Here is an 18,287-nt window from a genome sequence, read left to right as displayed (position 1 = left end):
ATATTGGCTAAGGGAAAAGATGGATTTTGACCAGGCCTCAATGGGACATGTCTTGGACCATATCAGGAGCATATTCTTCACTTTTCAAAGTCTTGGTCGTGGGTATATGAAGAGGTATTCCAAGTTTCAGTCAAAGACTTTATTTAGTCAAGTCTTTGTTTCTATTTCCAATGTCTTGTTTTTAGCACATTTTTCTTTGGATCTCTACAACTTGTAATCCTATAAATAAGGCCTTAGAGCCACGAAATAAAACAGATTTTTTTTTCCCTTTTTATGAGTTTCTCTCATTGTTCTTTGTTTAGAACACTTCTTAGTTTCTTGGTGAGGTTATCTCCAAGTTTCGATCCTTCTTTTGTTGGACCGGTGCGTCACATCCGGCAACGATCGAAGTCTGGTAGTATCTTTGGGCTATTCCGCAACCCTTAGTGTCACCCCTCGATCCATCAGTTCTCAATCCTCTCGGATCTGAGTTCATATCAACCTTACCGAAAGAGTGATCCTTATTTTGGGCGTATCAGAAAGGCTCTCCAAGATGAAGCTACTTGAGAGTCTTGTTGCAAAACAAGTACCGCTAGCTGATTATGAAGAAGCTTTGAAGAAGAAACTCATAGATGAGTTAATTTCTAGTTAGTTTAAGTATAGCTCTCGGTCATGTTCTTGTTCTTGTTCTTGTTTCATCTTCATGTTTAATTTTCATGTTAACTCTCGGTCATGTTCTTGTTCTTGTTTCATTTTCATGTTAAGTCTCATTATGTTTCATCTTCATGTTGGTTTAATATAATGTTCTCTTGTCTTGTTCTTAAAAATGTGCTTATCTTAAACGCTTAGAAATGTGCTTGTTCTCATGGTTTATCTGGTTAAGTTCTCATGTTCTCTTGTCTTAATATGAACGGTTGTCTTAATATAATGTTCTTTAAACGCTTTGACTTGTGTTTCTTTAAATAATTTTTTTTTTAATTGTCTTGTTCTTGTTCTTGTTACTTGCAGGAGCATTGGTCGATGACAAAAAAAGCTCGGGTTTACCATTGTACATCAATATCAGGTTCTCTCCTCTGTAACTTTTAGTTTCACCTTCTGTTTTGCTACTGTCATGTAATAACAATAAGTTTTAACCCTTGTCAGATCCTAGCTGAAAAGAGACAAGTATAAAGAAGATCTATATAGACGAGAACGAAAGAATGGGAACAGAGAGAGAGATGAGAAACGTGAGATGGATCACAAACTTGTTGTGTCTTGTACTCTTGTCTTGTACATGTGCACTTTGTATTTTCATGTGCATCAAAGACTCTTGTTACTCTTGTTTTTGAGTGTCTCGAACAATTGTACCAAACACAAAAGCTTGTGTCTATATATTGCACTTTCTCTCTATAATCTCATATATATCTTCTCTCTCGACTCTGCACTTTGATCACAAGTGTTATAAATTTTTTTTTAAGTCTCTCTATTTTCTATCTTTGATCACAATTTTTATAAAAGAACTCATCTTCTCTTTATTTTCTCTCTTTGATCACAAGTTTATAAACTTCTTTAATCACCATATATGGCTTCTTCTTCTCAAAACACTTTAGATGAATCATTTGATGATGCATTTGATGAGCTCTTTGATCAACACTTTGATCAAGCGTTTGAGAAATTTACCATTCGTGCTGATCAAGAAGAACGAAGAAAAAAAGGAAAAAAAGAGCTTATATCGAAAGAAATCGTGAAGAAGGGCATATTCGTTTATGGAATGATTATTTCAGTGAAACTCCAACGTATCCTGATAATTTCTTCCGACGACGTTTTAGAATGAACAAGCCATTGTTCATGCACATTGTTGATCGACTCTCCAATAAAGTTCAATACTTTCGGGAAAAGAAAGATGGTTTCGGAAGGATTAGTCTCTCTCCCCTTCAAAAGTGTACCGCAGTCATTCGTGTTTTGGCGTATGGTTCTGCGGCTGATACGGTCGACGAATACCTCCGACTCGGTGAAACAACAACTCAGTTATGTGTGGAAAATTTTGTGGAAGGAATAATATACTTGTTCGGCGATGATTACTTAAGAAGACCAACACCGACTGATCTTCAACGTCTATTTGATATTGGAGAGCATCGTGGATTTCCCGGGATGATAGGAAACATCGACTGTATGCTTTGGGAGTGGAAGAATTGTCCCACCGATTGGAAAGGGCAATATTGTCGTGGTTCGGGAAAACCAATAATCGTTTTAGAGGCAGTTGCTTCATATGATCTCTGGACATGACACACATTTTTTGGACCTCCAGGTGCCTTAAACGATATCAATGTTCTTGATCGCTCACATGTTTTTGATGACATAATAAAGGGTCATACTCTGGAAGTCACTTACTATGTCAATGGAAGAGAGTATCATTTGACTTACTATCTCACCGATGGTATTTATCCAAAATGGGCAACTTTTATCCAATCTATTCAAATACCACAAGGGCCGAAAGCAGTTTTATTTGCTCAACGTCAAGAAGCTGTCCGAAAGGATGTCGAACGTGCTTTTGGAGTCTTGCGAGCATGCTTTGCCATTGTTAAAAATCTAGCACTTTTTTGGGATAAAGTCAAAATTGGGAAGATTATGCGAGCATGTATCATACTCCATAATATGATAGTAAAAGACGAACAAGATGGATACACTCAATTTGATGTTTCAGAGTTCCAACAAGGAGAAGACAACAAAAGTTCACATGTGGATCTTATGTATTCTACAGATATCCCTACAAATATCGCCAATATGATGGGTGTTCGAACTAGAATTCGTGATAGACAAATGCATCAACAACTGAAAGATGATTTAGTTGAACATGTATGGTTTAAATTTGGACGTGATGAAGACAACAACTGAGCTCGAATGCTTCTTTCAGATAATTCTCGTTTTTTTTACTAATCTTAATTTGTTTTCATGTATTAATTTAAAAATCTATGTTTAAAATGTTATCTTTTATTATGTTTTATGTAATAAAAAAATAAAATTTTAGTAAAAAAATGTTTAATATTTATTTTTTAAGAAACCTAAAATAAGAGATTTGCAATGGAGGGAGAAAAAGTCTCAAGGTTCTTAATCAAGTTTCTTACCAAAATTAACTCTTTAAATACTATTAAAAATAAATTAAGAGACCCATTAGATATGTAGGATAAAGATGCTCTTACAACAAAAGAATCGATTTACTTTTGGCTCAAATCCAAATTAATCACGTTCATATATGTGTAACACACTATACATGAATGGATCGTCTCCTATCTAGTGTCATTTTAATAAATACAGAATTAAGTTTAAATTCACATAATCAAGCTCTCTGAATTGGAATACGAAAACATTATTAGAAGTTGGTACTTTTCCAGCAGCCATTATTTCTCAAGCTAGTCATCATGATTTTGATGTCTTTGTCCGAAGCTCAGAATATTCAATTTTCTCACCATAAATTCTTTGCAAAATAATATAAAACCACATTGCAAAGATGGTTACATTCACCAGAAACCAGCTATACTGAATATTAACCAACTGTATATTTACGTTCGATGCTTAGCATCTAATTGTATATGTACCTTCTTCAACGTGTGGAAATCAAATCCTTTGAAACCAAACATTGTGTCCAAAGCATGCATGCAAGAGTGTTGGTATGGCAATCGCCAAGAGTGTTTGACCAAAGATACAAAAACCACGAGTTGTAGTGGTAGTGGCAATCAACGCCCGTGTTGTCGGACGAGTGGAAATGGAAGAGAAAGAGCTGTTGCGCGAAGGCGAGTGCTACTATTAAGTTGATGATGTCCCAATGAGCCATTGGTCTAGTTTTGTGTCAAAAAATGATGGCAAAATCCGCATAGGTTATGAAGGTGACGGAGATGCAGGAGTGCTCAAAGTTATGGGGATAGTTTTGTCACTGGGATCAAATGGTTGGTGATTCTTTTGACCAGGAAGAGATCCACAGACATAAAAAAAGCGAGGAGCCTACAATGATCAAGAGAGCTCTAGATATCTTAGTTTTGAAAGGGAAACCATGTACATGATATGTATGATTTTGAATGAAGAGAAAATAGTTTGATGTGGTTAAAGAGGTGCCATAGACCAAGTGCAAAGAAGAAAAAAAAAACGGTATGACGTGACCCACTAATGTTCCCATGTTCTAGCTTTGGAGGTTCAGATTATGGAAGGTGGCAATAAATATAACTTTGCGTAGATGAATAAATGGAAGATGAGTGTAACAGCTGAATGAGAAAAGATGATGTATTTTTTCAGACCCACATCATCGTGTCTTAAGCACAAGTTACAGCGAATTTGGATAGGTGCTAAGCATTCTGGATTCAAAATCTACCATCTCAAATATACTTGTTTGTGTGGCAAAAATAATAATTAATTCTACCATTTTTATGGTTGGTATCCAATAGAAAAATAAGCTTTTATTTGATAACTTCCAATATAAATTTTATTTACAACCTTTAAAGTATCAATTATGCTTTAGACTATTTTTATAAAAAATACTGAAAATAGTTGTAAGAACCTTGTTCACTTTGAATTTTAAAAAATGTCTATAATTTTTTTAATAGCTATAACAAATATATAGCTAAAACAAATGCGTCTAACCTAAACTATACAACAAAGAATTTATCTTTGTCGTCCAACCAATTATAACCAAAGTATTATTTACAAGTTAAAACAAAATAGCTTTAAACATCATATTAATTTTGGACTTTAATTATTTATGTAGTGATTCATTTTAGTTAGGTTCATTGTGTTCGCATTGTGTGGATTTATATTATTAAAACTATCTTGAATCCAACTTTATGTTCTTCTTTATAATTTTCTATAAAATAGACAAATTCTATTATAGAGTGAGATTTGCTTCTATATGTTTTTTTAATAGAATTCTTCTATTTTTAAGAGAAATAAAGAAATGTTATTTCAAATTCTAAATATAAAACCAAAAGTAGAATTTCTCTATATATTTCTTTAAAAATATAAGATTTCTATTATAGAGTAGTATATTGGGTAAATCCACTTCTATGATTTATTTTTCTATTTTAGAAAAAAAAATATTGGAGATATACACTGGAAATTCTATAAAATCCGGCTCTTTTCTTTAAAACAACGTGGTCTAGTCCCTCCTCTCAATTTATTGATCTAAAAGTTTAGGGGGTGTATTCAATCTAAAATTTAAGGTGATTTGATTTTTAATGAGGTTTTAGATGATTTTAAGGAATTGCAGAGGATAAAATGATTTTTGTTAAACCACTCTAGAGTATCACTTAAAACCATGAAATTTGATTTTTTATTTTTTTAACTAAGAAACTCCACCCAAACACTCTAAAATCACTTGAAAATTTGAAAACTTCACAACTTAAAATATTTTCAATAACAATGGATTTCAGAGTAATTTATAAAATGTCAAGTTAGATAACACTAAATTTTAAATGAGTTTTTAAAATTCATATCTCAATAACAAGGGATTTGTCATTTTGATACAAATCATCTCTTATTGAATACACTCCTCCTCTTCATCATGGTCGCTCTTGTACGGACCATACGAGCTCATAGGGTTTCATGGATGCAAAACATGGGATCTTCCAAAATCTCCAGCTTCACTCATCCCACCTTCTTTCAAACGCTATCATATCAGTGATATTGACTATGTGACTTCTTCCAGTGGACTGGTTTTGCTTAGAAACGACTCTGATAATGCTTACTGCTACGTGGGCAATCCAGTTTCACAGCAGTGGGTCGAAATCCCTCCACCTCCATCTGATCCGAAAGGTGCTAATTCTAGTGTGGCTTGTTTGGTGACTCGTTTGGACGAGGACGGTGTCGTTATAAGCTTTAAAGTGGTTAGGTTAGATACTGTCCAATCCACAAATAATCATTTGAGTGTGTTTCTGTATTCCTCGGAGACAGGGATCTGGACTTCCAAAGTAGACTACTATCCTTATTGCATCAGCAGCATGTGTGATATCAACCTGAATGGTACAATCTACTATAGTTCTATGAGTGAACCTGGAGTAGTCGTAGCTCTTGATTTCTATTCTGAATCCGATCAATTCCGGGTTGTCCAATTACCAGACTATCCGGATTACAACAAGGACTACTAACGAACCTTGACTATATCAGGAGGCTTTGTCATGTATCTCAGATCATTAGCTCGATACAAAGAAACTGTTTTGAAGATTTGGAGGCTGAACAATGATGACGACACTTGGCATCTTTTGTGGGAAGTAGGCTTCCCGATTATCAGTAACTATGCACCGTTGGCAATGAATCCGTTTGATATTGGTATTGTTTATCTATGGAGTCAACGGGATTATCATTGGGTGTCATGTAACCTGCGGAAACGAAACTACACAATCCTTAGGAATGCATCTAATGATGGTCATCAAGATTGTCTCATTGACCATTTTGTATGTAAGAAGAGCGTGGATGAAATATGGCATCCAAGATCATCATTAAATTTACACTTGAACTTTAGAGTTTGTATCTCGTTTTGCCCATTCGTGGTCCCACGGTGGATGGAACCGGTGCCTCGTCCTCCTCAAGCTGAGATGATAGATATGACTTCACTACTTTCTTACGCTACTGCAACACACGAGAGAATGATGGCGTACATGAGACGGTGATGAGGGATAAAGAAAACAATTACTTTTGGATGGAGTGATATCAGTATGTTTTTCTATATGATGTCTTTTGGATTTGTTATTGTTTTATATTGTTTCGAACTATGCACTGTTTTTAGAGCGGTCTCTGTTTTTTCGGTAATAAAGTAATACCAGTGGTAAAAATTCCCAAGAGTGTTGTGATCAAAGAGACAAAAACCATGAGTCGTAGCATCAAATGGTAGCGGCCCTCAACGCCCATGTGGTCGGACGTGCGGAACTGGAAGAGAAAGAGTTGTTGCGCGACGGCAAGTGCAATTAAGTTGTTGAGGTCCCTATGTTCCATTGGTCTTCTTTTGTTAAATATTATGCCAAAAACTACATATACATTATTGAAAGTGAGGGAGATGCAGGAGTGTTAAAAGGTTGGGGATTCTTGAGTCCCAAAGAAATGAAAAGCATAGTAGGAGATTATAATGATCAAGAGAGACACTAAATATCTTGGTTTTGAAAGAGGAAACATGTACATGATATGTATGATTTTGGATGCAGAGAAAATAGTTAAAGAGGTGCCACTGACCAAATGCAAAAAAAAAAAAAAAAATTCCCTGTACGATGTTGCCCAGCAGTGTTTCCATGCTCAAGCTTTGAATGTTAAGAATATGGAAGGTGGCAATAAATATAATGTTGCTAAGATGAGTGTAACAGTTGAATGAGCAAAAATCTTGATTTCATTTCAAGAATGAGGGTAATTTGTGTGTAGACATGTAAGGCAAGTGAGAAGTCACGATTCGATTTGAATATTTGTCTAAAATCGAAACCTCAAGTAACTTGCAAGAGCATGATTATTGAAGAGTTCTCAGGGTGGAGTTCTTACCGAAATATAAGAACCCGTCTCTTAACTTTTAACTACGACGGCTCTTAAAAGTTTTATTTAAGAACTGGTTCTTAACTTTTTTTAGTTAAAAGCTTAGAGACGGGTTCTTGTATTTTGCTAAAAACTCATCCCTAAAAACCCCAGTAATCATGCTCAAGCTTACGTCTGTCATCAATATTCTTCGGCCTTTTCTATTTGGGCGTCTCATTTCTAGTAGACTCCAATTGGGCTTTTCAGGAAACACAAATAAAAGACACCGATGAGATTGTAGAAATGAACGGCACATTTTCTTTTCAATAGTAATAAATTAATTTGATGAATCTACTGCCGACATTATGGGTGTGATTGGTAGTGTATGTAGGTGCTGTCTGCAGTCCCATTTATTTCTACAGCACTAAATTCACAGCAATCAAGTTTTAATAAAAATTTCAAAATCACAGCTCTTGAAATAATCTACAACTGTACAAGTGCTCTACAGAACCAAAAATTCAGAGCAATTTTTTGGAGCTTTCTTTAAAATTTTAAAACAATAAAATCTAAAGCCAAAGTAAACAAATTTTTTTACATCAATTTTTTTAAACCTACAGTCGTTACTAATCGGATCCTATTAACCGACCTCCATGACTCCGTCCACGAAAGAATTGATGCATCATGACACCCAGAAATAGACTTCAATTAAAAATCAAAAAATCCTGACGTGATCTCCTGATTTAGCTGATGGGACCACGGAACCCCCCCCGGTATTATCAGAAACAATATTCAATAAAATTCACAGCTTATGATCAAAACAATTATTCAAGGTTTTTGGATAATGTCAAATACATATAAAAAAATAGTGAAGATACCTCTTTAGTTTATCTTTATTTGGCTTTAAATTTAAAAGGAAATAATTTGATGTTTTAATACAGAACCCCAAATTTAAAAGGAAATAATTTGATGTTTTAATACAGAACCATATGACAATATCCACGTGGTCTGAACCGACCACTTCAAATCCCCCAAAAGCCCTACAATATTTCAATCTAATAAATCAATGAAAATTACTTTTTTCTACTCTCTAGAGATAATATACTTCTTGGTATAAATACACTGCTACACACACACACACTCATAGAGAGACATCTAGACTTCACTTACACATTCTAAGAACTTTAGACCTTTACCAAAACCAGAGAAGATCAAGAAGAAGAAGAAATACATGGAGAGATCACCATACTACGGTTCATCGTACCTAGACTACCTTTCTCTCCCAGACCCACATGTCTGTTTTTTCTTCATGGTTGTCTTCTTTGTATTGTCTCTCACATTGTACTTGAACTACGAGTCCGTCCTCGAAGACACCATGAACCAGCTCAAGCTCGTCTTCATGCTCTCCCCTCTCTTCCTCCTCCTCCTCGTCCACATCTTCTCAGGCGGCCTTTCCTTCTACGTCCCATGGCCTGAACAGGACTCCATCCACCGTGCTGGTTCTTCTCCTTGGGGAGTAGCAGCCGTGCTCGTGATCATCTTGCTCATGGTCTCGTACCAGTCAGACATCCATGAGATGTGGTTCCCCTTTGGGGCTAGGTAGATCGATCAACCTAAAAGTTTCCTTAAAACTTATGACCAGCTTGAGATATGGAACATCCATGTAAGGTTTAGTCTCTCATGTGAGATGTTAAAGTATGTGTACTAGTGAAACTTTTGCCGAAGATCTTTCAAGTCTTATCAGAGTGTCTATATATGTAGATGAAATCAAGTGTCTCTGCGTGTGTATTCTGCTTGTATTCGAAAAATTCCCTTTAGAAAATGAGATGTAGATAATAAAAATTTGATGCAGTAGAAAGTTTTGTGGTTGAATGGATGCATGAGTTAAACTCCTAAAATGAATATATTAGAAAATTAAAAAACAAATCAATCGCGGATCGCCACGGATCAGAAAGACCTGCAAACAGTGTAAAAAACTCATTAAAATCGGTTTTTAATTAGTAGTTTTTGTAATTGATCTTTTAAAGGTTTTATGGAGGTTCACGTACTAAAATCTTATCAAGTACCCCGGATAAACATGCTATTGCGGTGCCTAATGTATGTACATTGACTCAGACAACTAGTGGTTCTTCTTGTCATTTTTTGACAAGTGGGAGTGTATTATCTACGTAATATTTTCCGGAATTTTTTTCACCTCTTTTGGTTAAGAAATTACAACAACTTTTGCGATTGCTTTATGAACGTTGCATTGTTTTGATTATAGAAAAGAGTAATTTTGAAATTTTGATAGAAATCGATTACTATAATAATGCCAAAGTGATATCTTTTATTTTCAAGTTTGTTTGTGATAAAGAAAAAAGATACCGACATATTTGTACTTACAATTCTCACCACTACTTTATAATGTTTGGGGTACATTCTAGAGTTTGATGATTTATGAATACTCAGGATTGAAAGCGACATTCTTCCACTACGATTTTGCCAAATTTTCAAATCGAGGTCGTCTTAAATGTTGGAAAATAGATGATTGATCCACCTTATGTGTGAGATTCTAATAATGATAACTAAATTTTGATCTCCCTGTGCGGATGTATTTTTATGCTATTAATTTTTTATGTCACTATTTAGAATTAGGTAAAAAAATCAAATTCAAAGAACTGAATCGATCCCAATCCGAATAAATAGTATCAAATTCGAACCGAAATTGATTAAATATCCGAATTATTCAAAATTTTGGTATTTGAAAAACTGAAATATAATCCGATCCAAAGCAAAGTATTTTGGATATCCAAAATAGATTTATATATTTTTATATATTAATTATTTTTAAATTTAATATATATAAAAACATCCATAATATATACGATACTTGTAATAATAATAATGTAGTAGTTTTGAAATACTACAACTTAATATAAGCTGCAATTTTTTTTGTGGTAGAACAAACAATGAAATGTGAAAACTTTACAAAGTAAAACAAGTGTATTGGAACTTACTACTTCCTAGTTCCTACACATATGACGTTGTTTCTACAATTTTTTTGTTAAAAATTTTCAAATATATAATGTGAAAACTTTACGAAGTAAAACAAGTGTATTTGGAACTTACTACTTCCTAGTTCCTACACATATGACGTTGTTAATTTCTACAATTTTTTTTGTTAAAATTTTCAAATATTTATATATATATATCGATGAAGTTATAAACGTTGTTATGTGATTCGTAGAGATAAAAAAATCAACAAGGTTGTATACGAACGAAACTTAAATTTTGGATTTATATGGTTTATATTTTTCTTTGAAAGACACATCAGATATCATTTTTTTTTTGTAACTACACATCAGATATCATGTGTTAAAGGTTGAATAACGTTACTTTACCGCCATGATTCATGGATGTCTTAGAACATTTAGAATTTATATTTTCGATTCTAACAACACACCTTCAACATACAAAACAACTTAAGAAAATGCACCCAATAGAGATTCGAATATGCGACGTTAATCTTTTTTTTTTGAACGTTAGTGCGACGTTAATTTAATCTTATTAATAAAGTTGTTCACTTTCGATTTAAAAACAGTGACAATATTTTGAGAATATAATTATTTTAATGTCACTCTTAGCATATAGTATGAAAAAGCTATGATTTTTCATTTTTAAAAATACATGTTAAAACTGTCACTATTATTTAATAAAAGAAACTGTTCACAATTCATTAAAGAGACCAACCTCGCATTTTGAATCCTTTTCGGTGCTTTTTCTAAGTTATTTTGTATGGTGAAAGTTTGTTGTAAGACTCAAAAAAGAACAAGAGATTTGAATCGGGAGGAAAATGATAAAAAAAAATGTGAATGTTGTTTTCTATGATCCTGAAAATCAGAAAAGCATAATTGAGCCAACATTGATGTAAATTGCTTTAATCCATTCAACAATGAAAAAAGTAAATCACATCAACGCTGCACTCAATGATGTTCATTCAAATCCAGGGAAAAATAATTTCTTGCTCTGTTTTATCCTCATGGAACTACACATGTAATTTATAAGACATTGTCTGAAAGCAGTACAATGCCTGTGTTTGTACGACTGTGTACGACTAACGAGCGGTGCTAAATCGTATTTTTGACGTTGCTGATTTGTAATAAATTGTAAACTATCATTAGCTAAAGTTTAAAATAGTTTCCACGTGCTTAATTAAAAAACTTTCGGTTTGGGTTTCCGTAAAATCCTTATTAATTATATACGCATATATAATATATACATACAAATATATGTATATTAAGGACTCAAAAGCAAGGACTCCCAATAATCATAGCCTAATGTAATAAAGAACACATTGTTTAATCCAAGTTTCTGTATTCTTTATTATTTAATCCAAGTTTCTGCAAGTACTAAACATCGGTGTTCTTGTGTTGTACTGCAGCAAAGCACAGCTTTGTATATGTACTACATGAGACCATCTCCACTTCAACGACGTCGTTCAACATTTTTTTGCTTTCTTTGGCTTACAGAAGCTTAATTACTTTGTTGACGCTCTTCTCATTGATATCTCTGCGTATGATTTACAATCACTGTGAACAAATTAATAATGGCCATGTTAACCTTAATATATTAAAACAAAATCAAACGGATCAGATAAACAATTGTATGGAAAAGAACAATCACAACTTATTAAGACCATCTTTATCCTAAATACCCTAATGGTTCTCTTAATTTATTTTTAATAGTATTTAAAGAGTTAATTTTGGTAAGAGGGTTGATTAAGAACCTTGAGATTATTTCCCCCTCCATTGCAAGTTTCTTATTTTAGGTTTCTTAAAAAACAAATATTAAACTTTTTTATTGAAATTAAAATTTTTTTTCTTACATAAAACATAATTAAATATTACATTGTAGACATAGATTTTAAAATTAAAACATAAAAACAAAGATTAGTTTAACAAACGAGAATATTTGAAAGAAGCGTCCGAGCTCAGTTGTTGTCTTCATCACTGCCAAATTTAAACTATACATGTTCAACTAAATCATCTTTCAGTTGTTGATGCATCTGTCTATCATGAATTCTAGTTCGAACACCCATCATATTGGAGATATTTGTAGGCATATCTGTGGAGAAATCGAGATCGACATGTGAACTTCCGTTGTCTTCTGCTTGCTGGAACTCCGAAGGATCAAACTGAGTGTATCCATCTCGTTCGTCTTCTACTATCATAGTATGGAGTATGATACATGCTCGCATAATCTTCCCTATTTTGACTTTATCCCCAAAAAGTGCCGGATTTTTAACAATGGCAAAGCGAGCTTGCAAGACTCCAAAAGCACGCTCGACATCCTTTCGGACAGCTTCTTGACGTTGAGCAAATAAAACTGCATGCGGCCCTTGTGGTGGTTGAATAGATTGGATAAAAGTTGCCTATTTCGGATAAATACCATCGGTGAGATAGTAAGTCAAATGATACTCTCTTCCATTGACATAGTAAGTGACTTCCGGAGTATGACCCTTTATTATGTCATCAAAAACAGGTGAGCGATCAAGAACATTGATATCGTTTAAGGTACCTGGCAGTCCAAAAAACAAGTGTCATATCCAGAGATCGTATGAAGCAACTGCCTCTAAAACGATTGTTGGTTTACCCGAACCACGAGAATATTACCCTTTCCAAGCGGTGGGACAATTCTTCCACTCCCAATGCATACAATCGATGCTTCCTATCATTCCGGGAAATCCACGATACTCTCCAACATCAAGTAGACGTTGAAGATCAGCTGGTGTTGGTCTTCTTAGGTACTCATCGCCAAACAAATATATAATTCCTTCCACGAAATTTTCCACGCATAACCGAGTTGTTGTTTCACCGAGCCAGAGGTATTCGTCGACCGCATCAGCCGCAGAACCATATGGCAACACACTAATGGCTGCAGTACACTTTTGAAGGAGAGAGAGACTAATCCTTCCGAAACCATCTTGCTTTTCCTTAAAGTATTGAACTTTGTTGGAAAGACGATCAACAATGCGCATAAACAATGGCTTGTTCATTCTAAAACGTCGACGGAAGAAATTTTCAGGATACGTTGGAGTATCACTGAGATAATCATTCCATAAACGGATGTGGCATTCCTCACGATTTCTTTCGATATACGCTCGTTTTCTTTTCTTTCTTCGTTCTTCTTGATCACTATGAATGGTTAAATTCTTAAAGGCTTGATCAAAATGTTGATCAAAGAGCTCATCAAATGCATCATCAAAAGATTCATCTAAAGATTCTTGTGGAGGAACACATTTCGTTGCTTTGACAACAGATGGCAGAATTTTTAGGTTAGTCCTTTGAAACCCAAGAAACTCATTTTTAGATTTACTTCAAAAGAAAAGAGCCATTTCTAATGATTATGATTTTGATCAGTTTGGTAGAGAAGATCATGGAAGACTTGGTTATGGAAGGACAAACGTTTACCATTTTAGTGTGTCTAAATCAGCTTTGTGATTATGTATGTCTGATTAATGTGTTTTTTTCCTCCTAGATTTCATGACGTGCTCAAGAAAAGGTGATTCGCATTCTTCATCTCCCAAAAGTGGAGGAAAAATGGGTAACTCATCATTTTAAATTTAGTATCAAAGGAGGCTAATGTTATTGCTATGAACCTTAACAAGAAAAGTGAAGCACTTTCTGTCTTGGGTTAGTGGAATACGAGAATAAGGTAAACTTCTTTGCGGCAGTTTACATTGTAAAGCAAATGTTTGCCGTACCTTACTCCAAAGCTCAGGTTTCTACTCTTTTCTTGAACATAAACTATAGATAACTGCATCAATATAGTGAATCTTCCTTGCTTACAATAAACATAACTTTCCTTCCAGTGTGAATTTTTTTTCCTATGTATGAAACATAACTTATTATTTCCGAGTAGTTGAAGTTTTTTTTCAATTTTGCTTTCCTAGCTTTCATGTGACCTTTGCAGGAAGTGCACGTCTTCTGCAATTCATGTGAGCATGTTTGTCACGCATATAGAAAGAGACGTTGGGGTGTTACGAATCCAAGCGAGATGCTGATACAGGTTTCTCGCCTTAATGGATTAAACGTTGGGGTGTTATAATTATGTACACCAATCAATTTTAAAAATATATACAGATTGTCTTCATATTTATAATGCAGTACTGTTAAATATCTTATGTAATTCCAATTTATCTTAACACCCCTAGCTGATCACTGAGCTAACGGTTACCATCCTCACATGATTGCTCATGATCAAGGTAACCTTCATCTCATTGAGTCTTCTATTGTATCCATCGGAGGCATCTGTTAACAAAAATATGCAATAACCATCTCCCCTTTTCTGAGTGTGGTTCTAATATTTCCATGGTCATGCAATCTTCTTGAAGGATGGACAAGTCTGTGATTGATACGGTGGTAGTTTCTTCCCTTCTGTTAGTAATATATGCTTGCTCCAAGGTCTAATTTACTTTGGTCCATTGTTATAGACATATTGAACATGTGCATGAATTAGATCACTATCTAAGTCTGAGAGTGGAGGTGACAGACGCGGCAATGGAGTCATTGGAAAAAATGCGAGAGGGAAGTAAGAAAGTAACACTGCAGCTGGGGGACATATTACAATACTGTTGATTTCTTCATGAAGCTTCTCCAGCTCTGAGAATGCCTGGTGGACCACCAGTGGTGGTACCGGCACCGAAAAGATCTTTAGGTTGTGTAATTTTACGAGGTGATCTACCTTGGAAGACATCATACCGGATAGTTTTATTAAACATCACAGTTTTATCTGCTGCCTCTTTGTTTGTGTTTTTTTTGGCTTTTACCTTATATGCATGAGCTCTTTACATATGACTATATTTGTTTAGTTATGTAAAGATCTTTACTCTTTTGGTGTTATTAAATCCTTTAATTATTTACCAAAAGCTTCTTTATTCGAACTGTGATGACTCGGTCCCTCATGGAAGCTATGTACAAAGCATCAAACCATTTAATTAGAAAGAAAACAGCGACAACTCTAATGGCTCCGAAAAAGTGTCCGATAAAAACACAGATTTCATTCTACAAAGATGCTATATTAAATTGACGTCTGCTTTGAGGAATTCAAGTAACAAAAACATAGGTAATCTTTCAAAAGATGAAAGCTTTGAGAGCTATTGCCTTCACTAAATCATTATGAAGCCATTTTTTTATCCATGAAGAGCATGTCTTCGAGATGAGCGCACATTCGACATTTAACTTTATTCTAAATGAAACAAAAAAAATCCATTCACAATACGACCCCTACAAAAAGGATAAAATCTTATCAAAAGAGAAAATATTAAATACTTTTAAAAACTAAAATATATTAATCCAATTATATATAAAATTTTATTTTTCATCTCATTCATGAGTAATACACTTAGGTTTAGTATAAAAATTAATTAAAAATTATTCAGTATAATTTAAATTTATTTATGAATAATAGGTCCACAAGATTTCAAAATATTTTAAATTGTTTGGCCTTCAGTAGATCTATTGAAAATTGTAAGTATATCAAAATACAATATTAATAGTTAAATGGTTATAATTAGGCCATAAATATCAAGATAAGCTTAACCATTTCAATAGAAAACCAAACTTTAATATTCTACACCCAAACAAAATATTGATCAGATTAAATCAAAATTTAGTTTTCTTAATCTGTTTTAATCAATCCAAAATAGTTTAGAAGCAAAAATTAAAAAATATATCCAAAACATATATAAAATAATAAATAATAAAAATTAAATACTCTTAAATCTATGTAGTAAAATGTATATTAGGATATCTTATAAAGTTTTTAAGCCTTTATCACCACTTAGAGCTAATATATATATAGAAACTCTAAGTCAAACTTCAAAAAACAATTTATGTAAAAATATCAATAAAAATTATAGATAACGTGTTATAAAAATTTAACATGCTAGATTGCCAAAGACAATTTGATTTTAGTTTTTTTAAGGAAATTTTTGAAAATAAACATTGTTAGAGACACATTTATAATCATGACTAGAATACATTAAGATATATCACAATCAAACATATAACTATAACAAAAAATTAAAAAATATTAAAATACTACACATTTAGATGCAAAAATGTGAACGTATTTCTATTAACAATTAATAACTGAAATGAATACTAAAAATAAAGTAGTACAATGTCATAAAATATAGTCGATTTCAAATAAAAAATTCAAAGATGTAAAAATTATGAAAAAGTCAAATTATATATGGTTTAATTAGAAACCAAACTATATTTATTATATTCAATTTAGAATAATTTTCAAATATTTTATAAAATTAAAAATATTTTAATATAAAATTATTTTATTGTAAATTTACCGGTCTGTAGGGCGGACCAACCCCTAGTCTATCTATTACAATAAAATATACTTGTCTTTCTGCTCATGGAGCCACGTCAGCATGGAAGGGTGAGCATTTTAGGACACGTGGCACTGGAGAATTTTGCTACATTCGGGTGATTTTGTGTCTTGATCTGAACTGGACCTTTTCTTTGCTTTTCTGGGCTTATACATAAAATTCTCTGCAGGCCCAATGAAAGAGAGGGTTTAATCTTCTCCTTAGCTATGAGCTTTGTTTCTCAGATTTTTTCAGAAAAGCTGTCGTCGATCAAGTGACTGTAACGTTTCAGAAATTTAATCAGCGCTTTAACAAGAGTAATCCACTCCTCCCACTCTGAAATATTCAATCGACCTCATCGCCTCCCAAAGTAAAAAACTTAACTCCGAGTATAAATCTCCAAGTTTCAAGCGATGTGCACAACTTCAACGAGATCGATAAGACAAGTTTGTTCTAATTATAACTCCAACAATGGTGAATTCCTTCATCCTCTTTGCCGATCTGAAAGCCGGATGCTGTTCCAACACTGCGGAGGTTCGTTTCCAAGCTCACAATGTGAAGAAAGGCGGTGAACTCATGTTGACATTTTACTCATTGACGAACTGGTAATCACGTCCTTCTCCTATTAGAAATAGAAATAAACTTGCCGTAGTATCTATATCGATTGTCTAATCTTTCGATTTATTTCTTTCAGACAGTCGACCATTATGCAAAGGTCTGTTAGTGTGAACCGTCAACTCAGATTCATACACCTTTCAGCGAAAATCTTTTGATTTATTTCTTTCAAACAGTCGACCATTTTTGTTGGTGTGACGAGAAGCAACAAAAATTTCGGTTGTCTGATGCGCCCCTATCCATACGGTTCAATGATAACATAACACTTCTTTTGAGAAACTAACGGAGGACGTCAAGCCCATACCTACTGATGCGCTCCTATCCATACGGTTCAATGGTTACATACTGTTCTTGATCATCTTTTTAAAACGTTGTCACCTTTTCAATTGCTATATGGTTACATATTGGTCAACATGATGTCTTTCGCGTTGGAGCGTGCTATTGGGCTCAACTGCTCAGTCGAGTTTGAAGTCGCGGATTGCACCACAAATACATATCCTGATAACTCTTTCGACGTCATTTACAGCAGTGCCACTATTTTCCACATCCAAGTAAGCAGTAATCATTTTCCACATCCAAGTAAGCAGTAATCACTCTCGAAGATTCATATTCCTTTTTAAGAGTAATCATCATTTGTCCCTTTTTTCTTTCCAGGACAAGCCAGCTCTGTTTAAGACATTCTTCAAGTGGCTTAAACCAGGTGGAAGAGTTCTCATCACTGACTATTGCAAGAGTGATGAAACTCCGTCTCCAGTATTCGCAGAGTACATCAAACAAAGAGGATATGATATCCATGATGTTCAAGCCTATGGACAGGTTTGTGTTGATAATAAAACTTTATTATTATTTTCTGTTTTTGAGGGTGTTATGAATCATT

General features: G+C 33.9%; 1 protein-coding gene, 1 long non-coding RNA gene and 2 pseudogenes across 2 annotated transcripts; 3 read left to right on the top strand and 1 right to left on the bottom strand.

Annotated features, from left to right (window-relative positions):
* Window positions 1-2,645: 2,645 nt before the first annotated feature.
* Window positions 2,646-4,129, bottom strand: LOC111209558 (annotated as a pseudogene).
* A 1,363-nt stretch (window positions 4,130-5,492) lies between these two features.
* Window positions 5,493-8,130, top strand: LOC106442242 (annotated as a pseudogene).
* Window positions 8,131-8,386: 256 nt separating this feature from the next.
* Window positions 8,387-9,303, top strand: LOC106444066. Its single transcript, XM_013885593.3, has one exon. It carries the CDS (start codon window positions 8,663-8,665, stop codon window positions 9,032-9,034), a length of 372 nt encoding a protein of 123 aa, XP_013741047.1. The 5' UTR covers window positions 8,387-8,662; the 3' UTR covers window positions 9,035-9,303.
* Window positions 9,304-12,308: 3,005 nt separating this feature from the next.
* LOC125592375 lies at window positions 12,309-15,283 on the top strand. Its single transcript, XR_007328290.1, has 2 exons — window positions 12,309-14,831; window positions 14,903-15,283. It is a non-coding gene; the product is annotated as an uncharacterized LOC125592375 (long non-coding RNA).
* The last annotated feature ends 3,004 nt before the right edge of the window (window positions 15,284-18,287 follow it).

Source organism: Brassica napus, chromosome C9, assembly GCF_020379485.1.
Source record: "Brassica napus cultivar Da-Ae chromosome C9, Da-Ae, whole genome shotgun sequence".
In the NCBI taxonomy this organism is placed as follows: Eukaryota; Viridiplantae; Streptophyta; class Magnoliopsida; order Brassicales; family Brassicaceae; genus Brassica; species Brassica napus.
Note: the sequence above shows the minus strand (reverse complement) of the source record. Positions and strands in the feature narration are given on the sequence as shown.

Excerpts from the sequence above, each read along its gene's own strand:
- LOC106444066 (XM_013885593.3), top strand. The coding sequence starts at position 8,663 with ATGGAGAGATCACCATACTACGGTTCATCGTACCTAGACTACCTTTCT.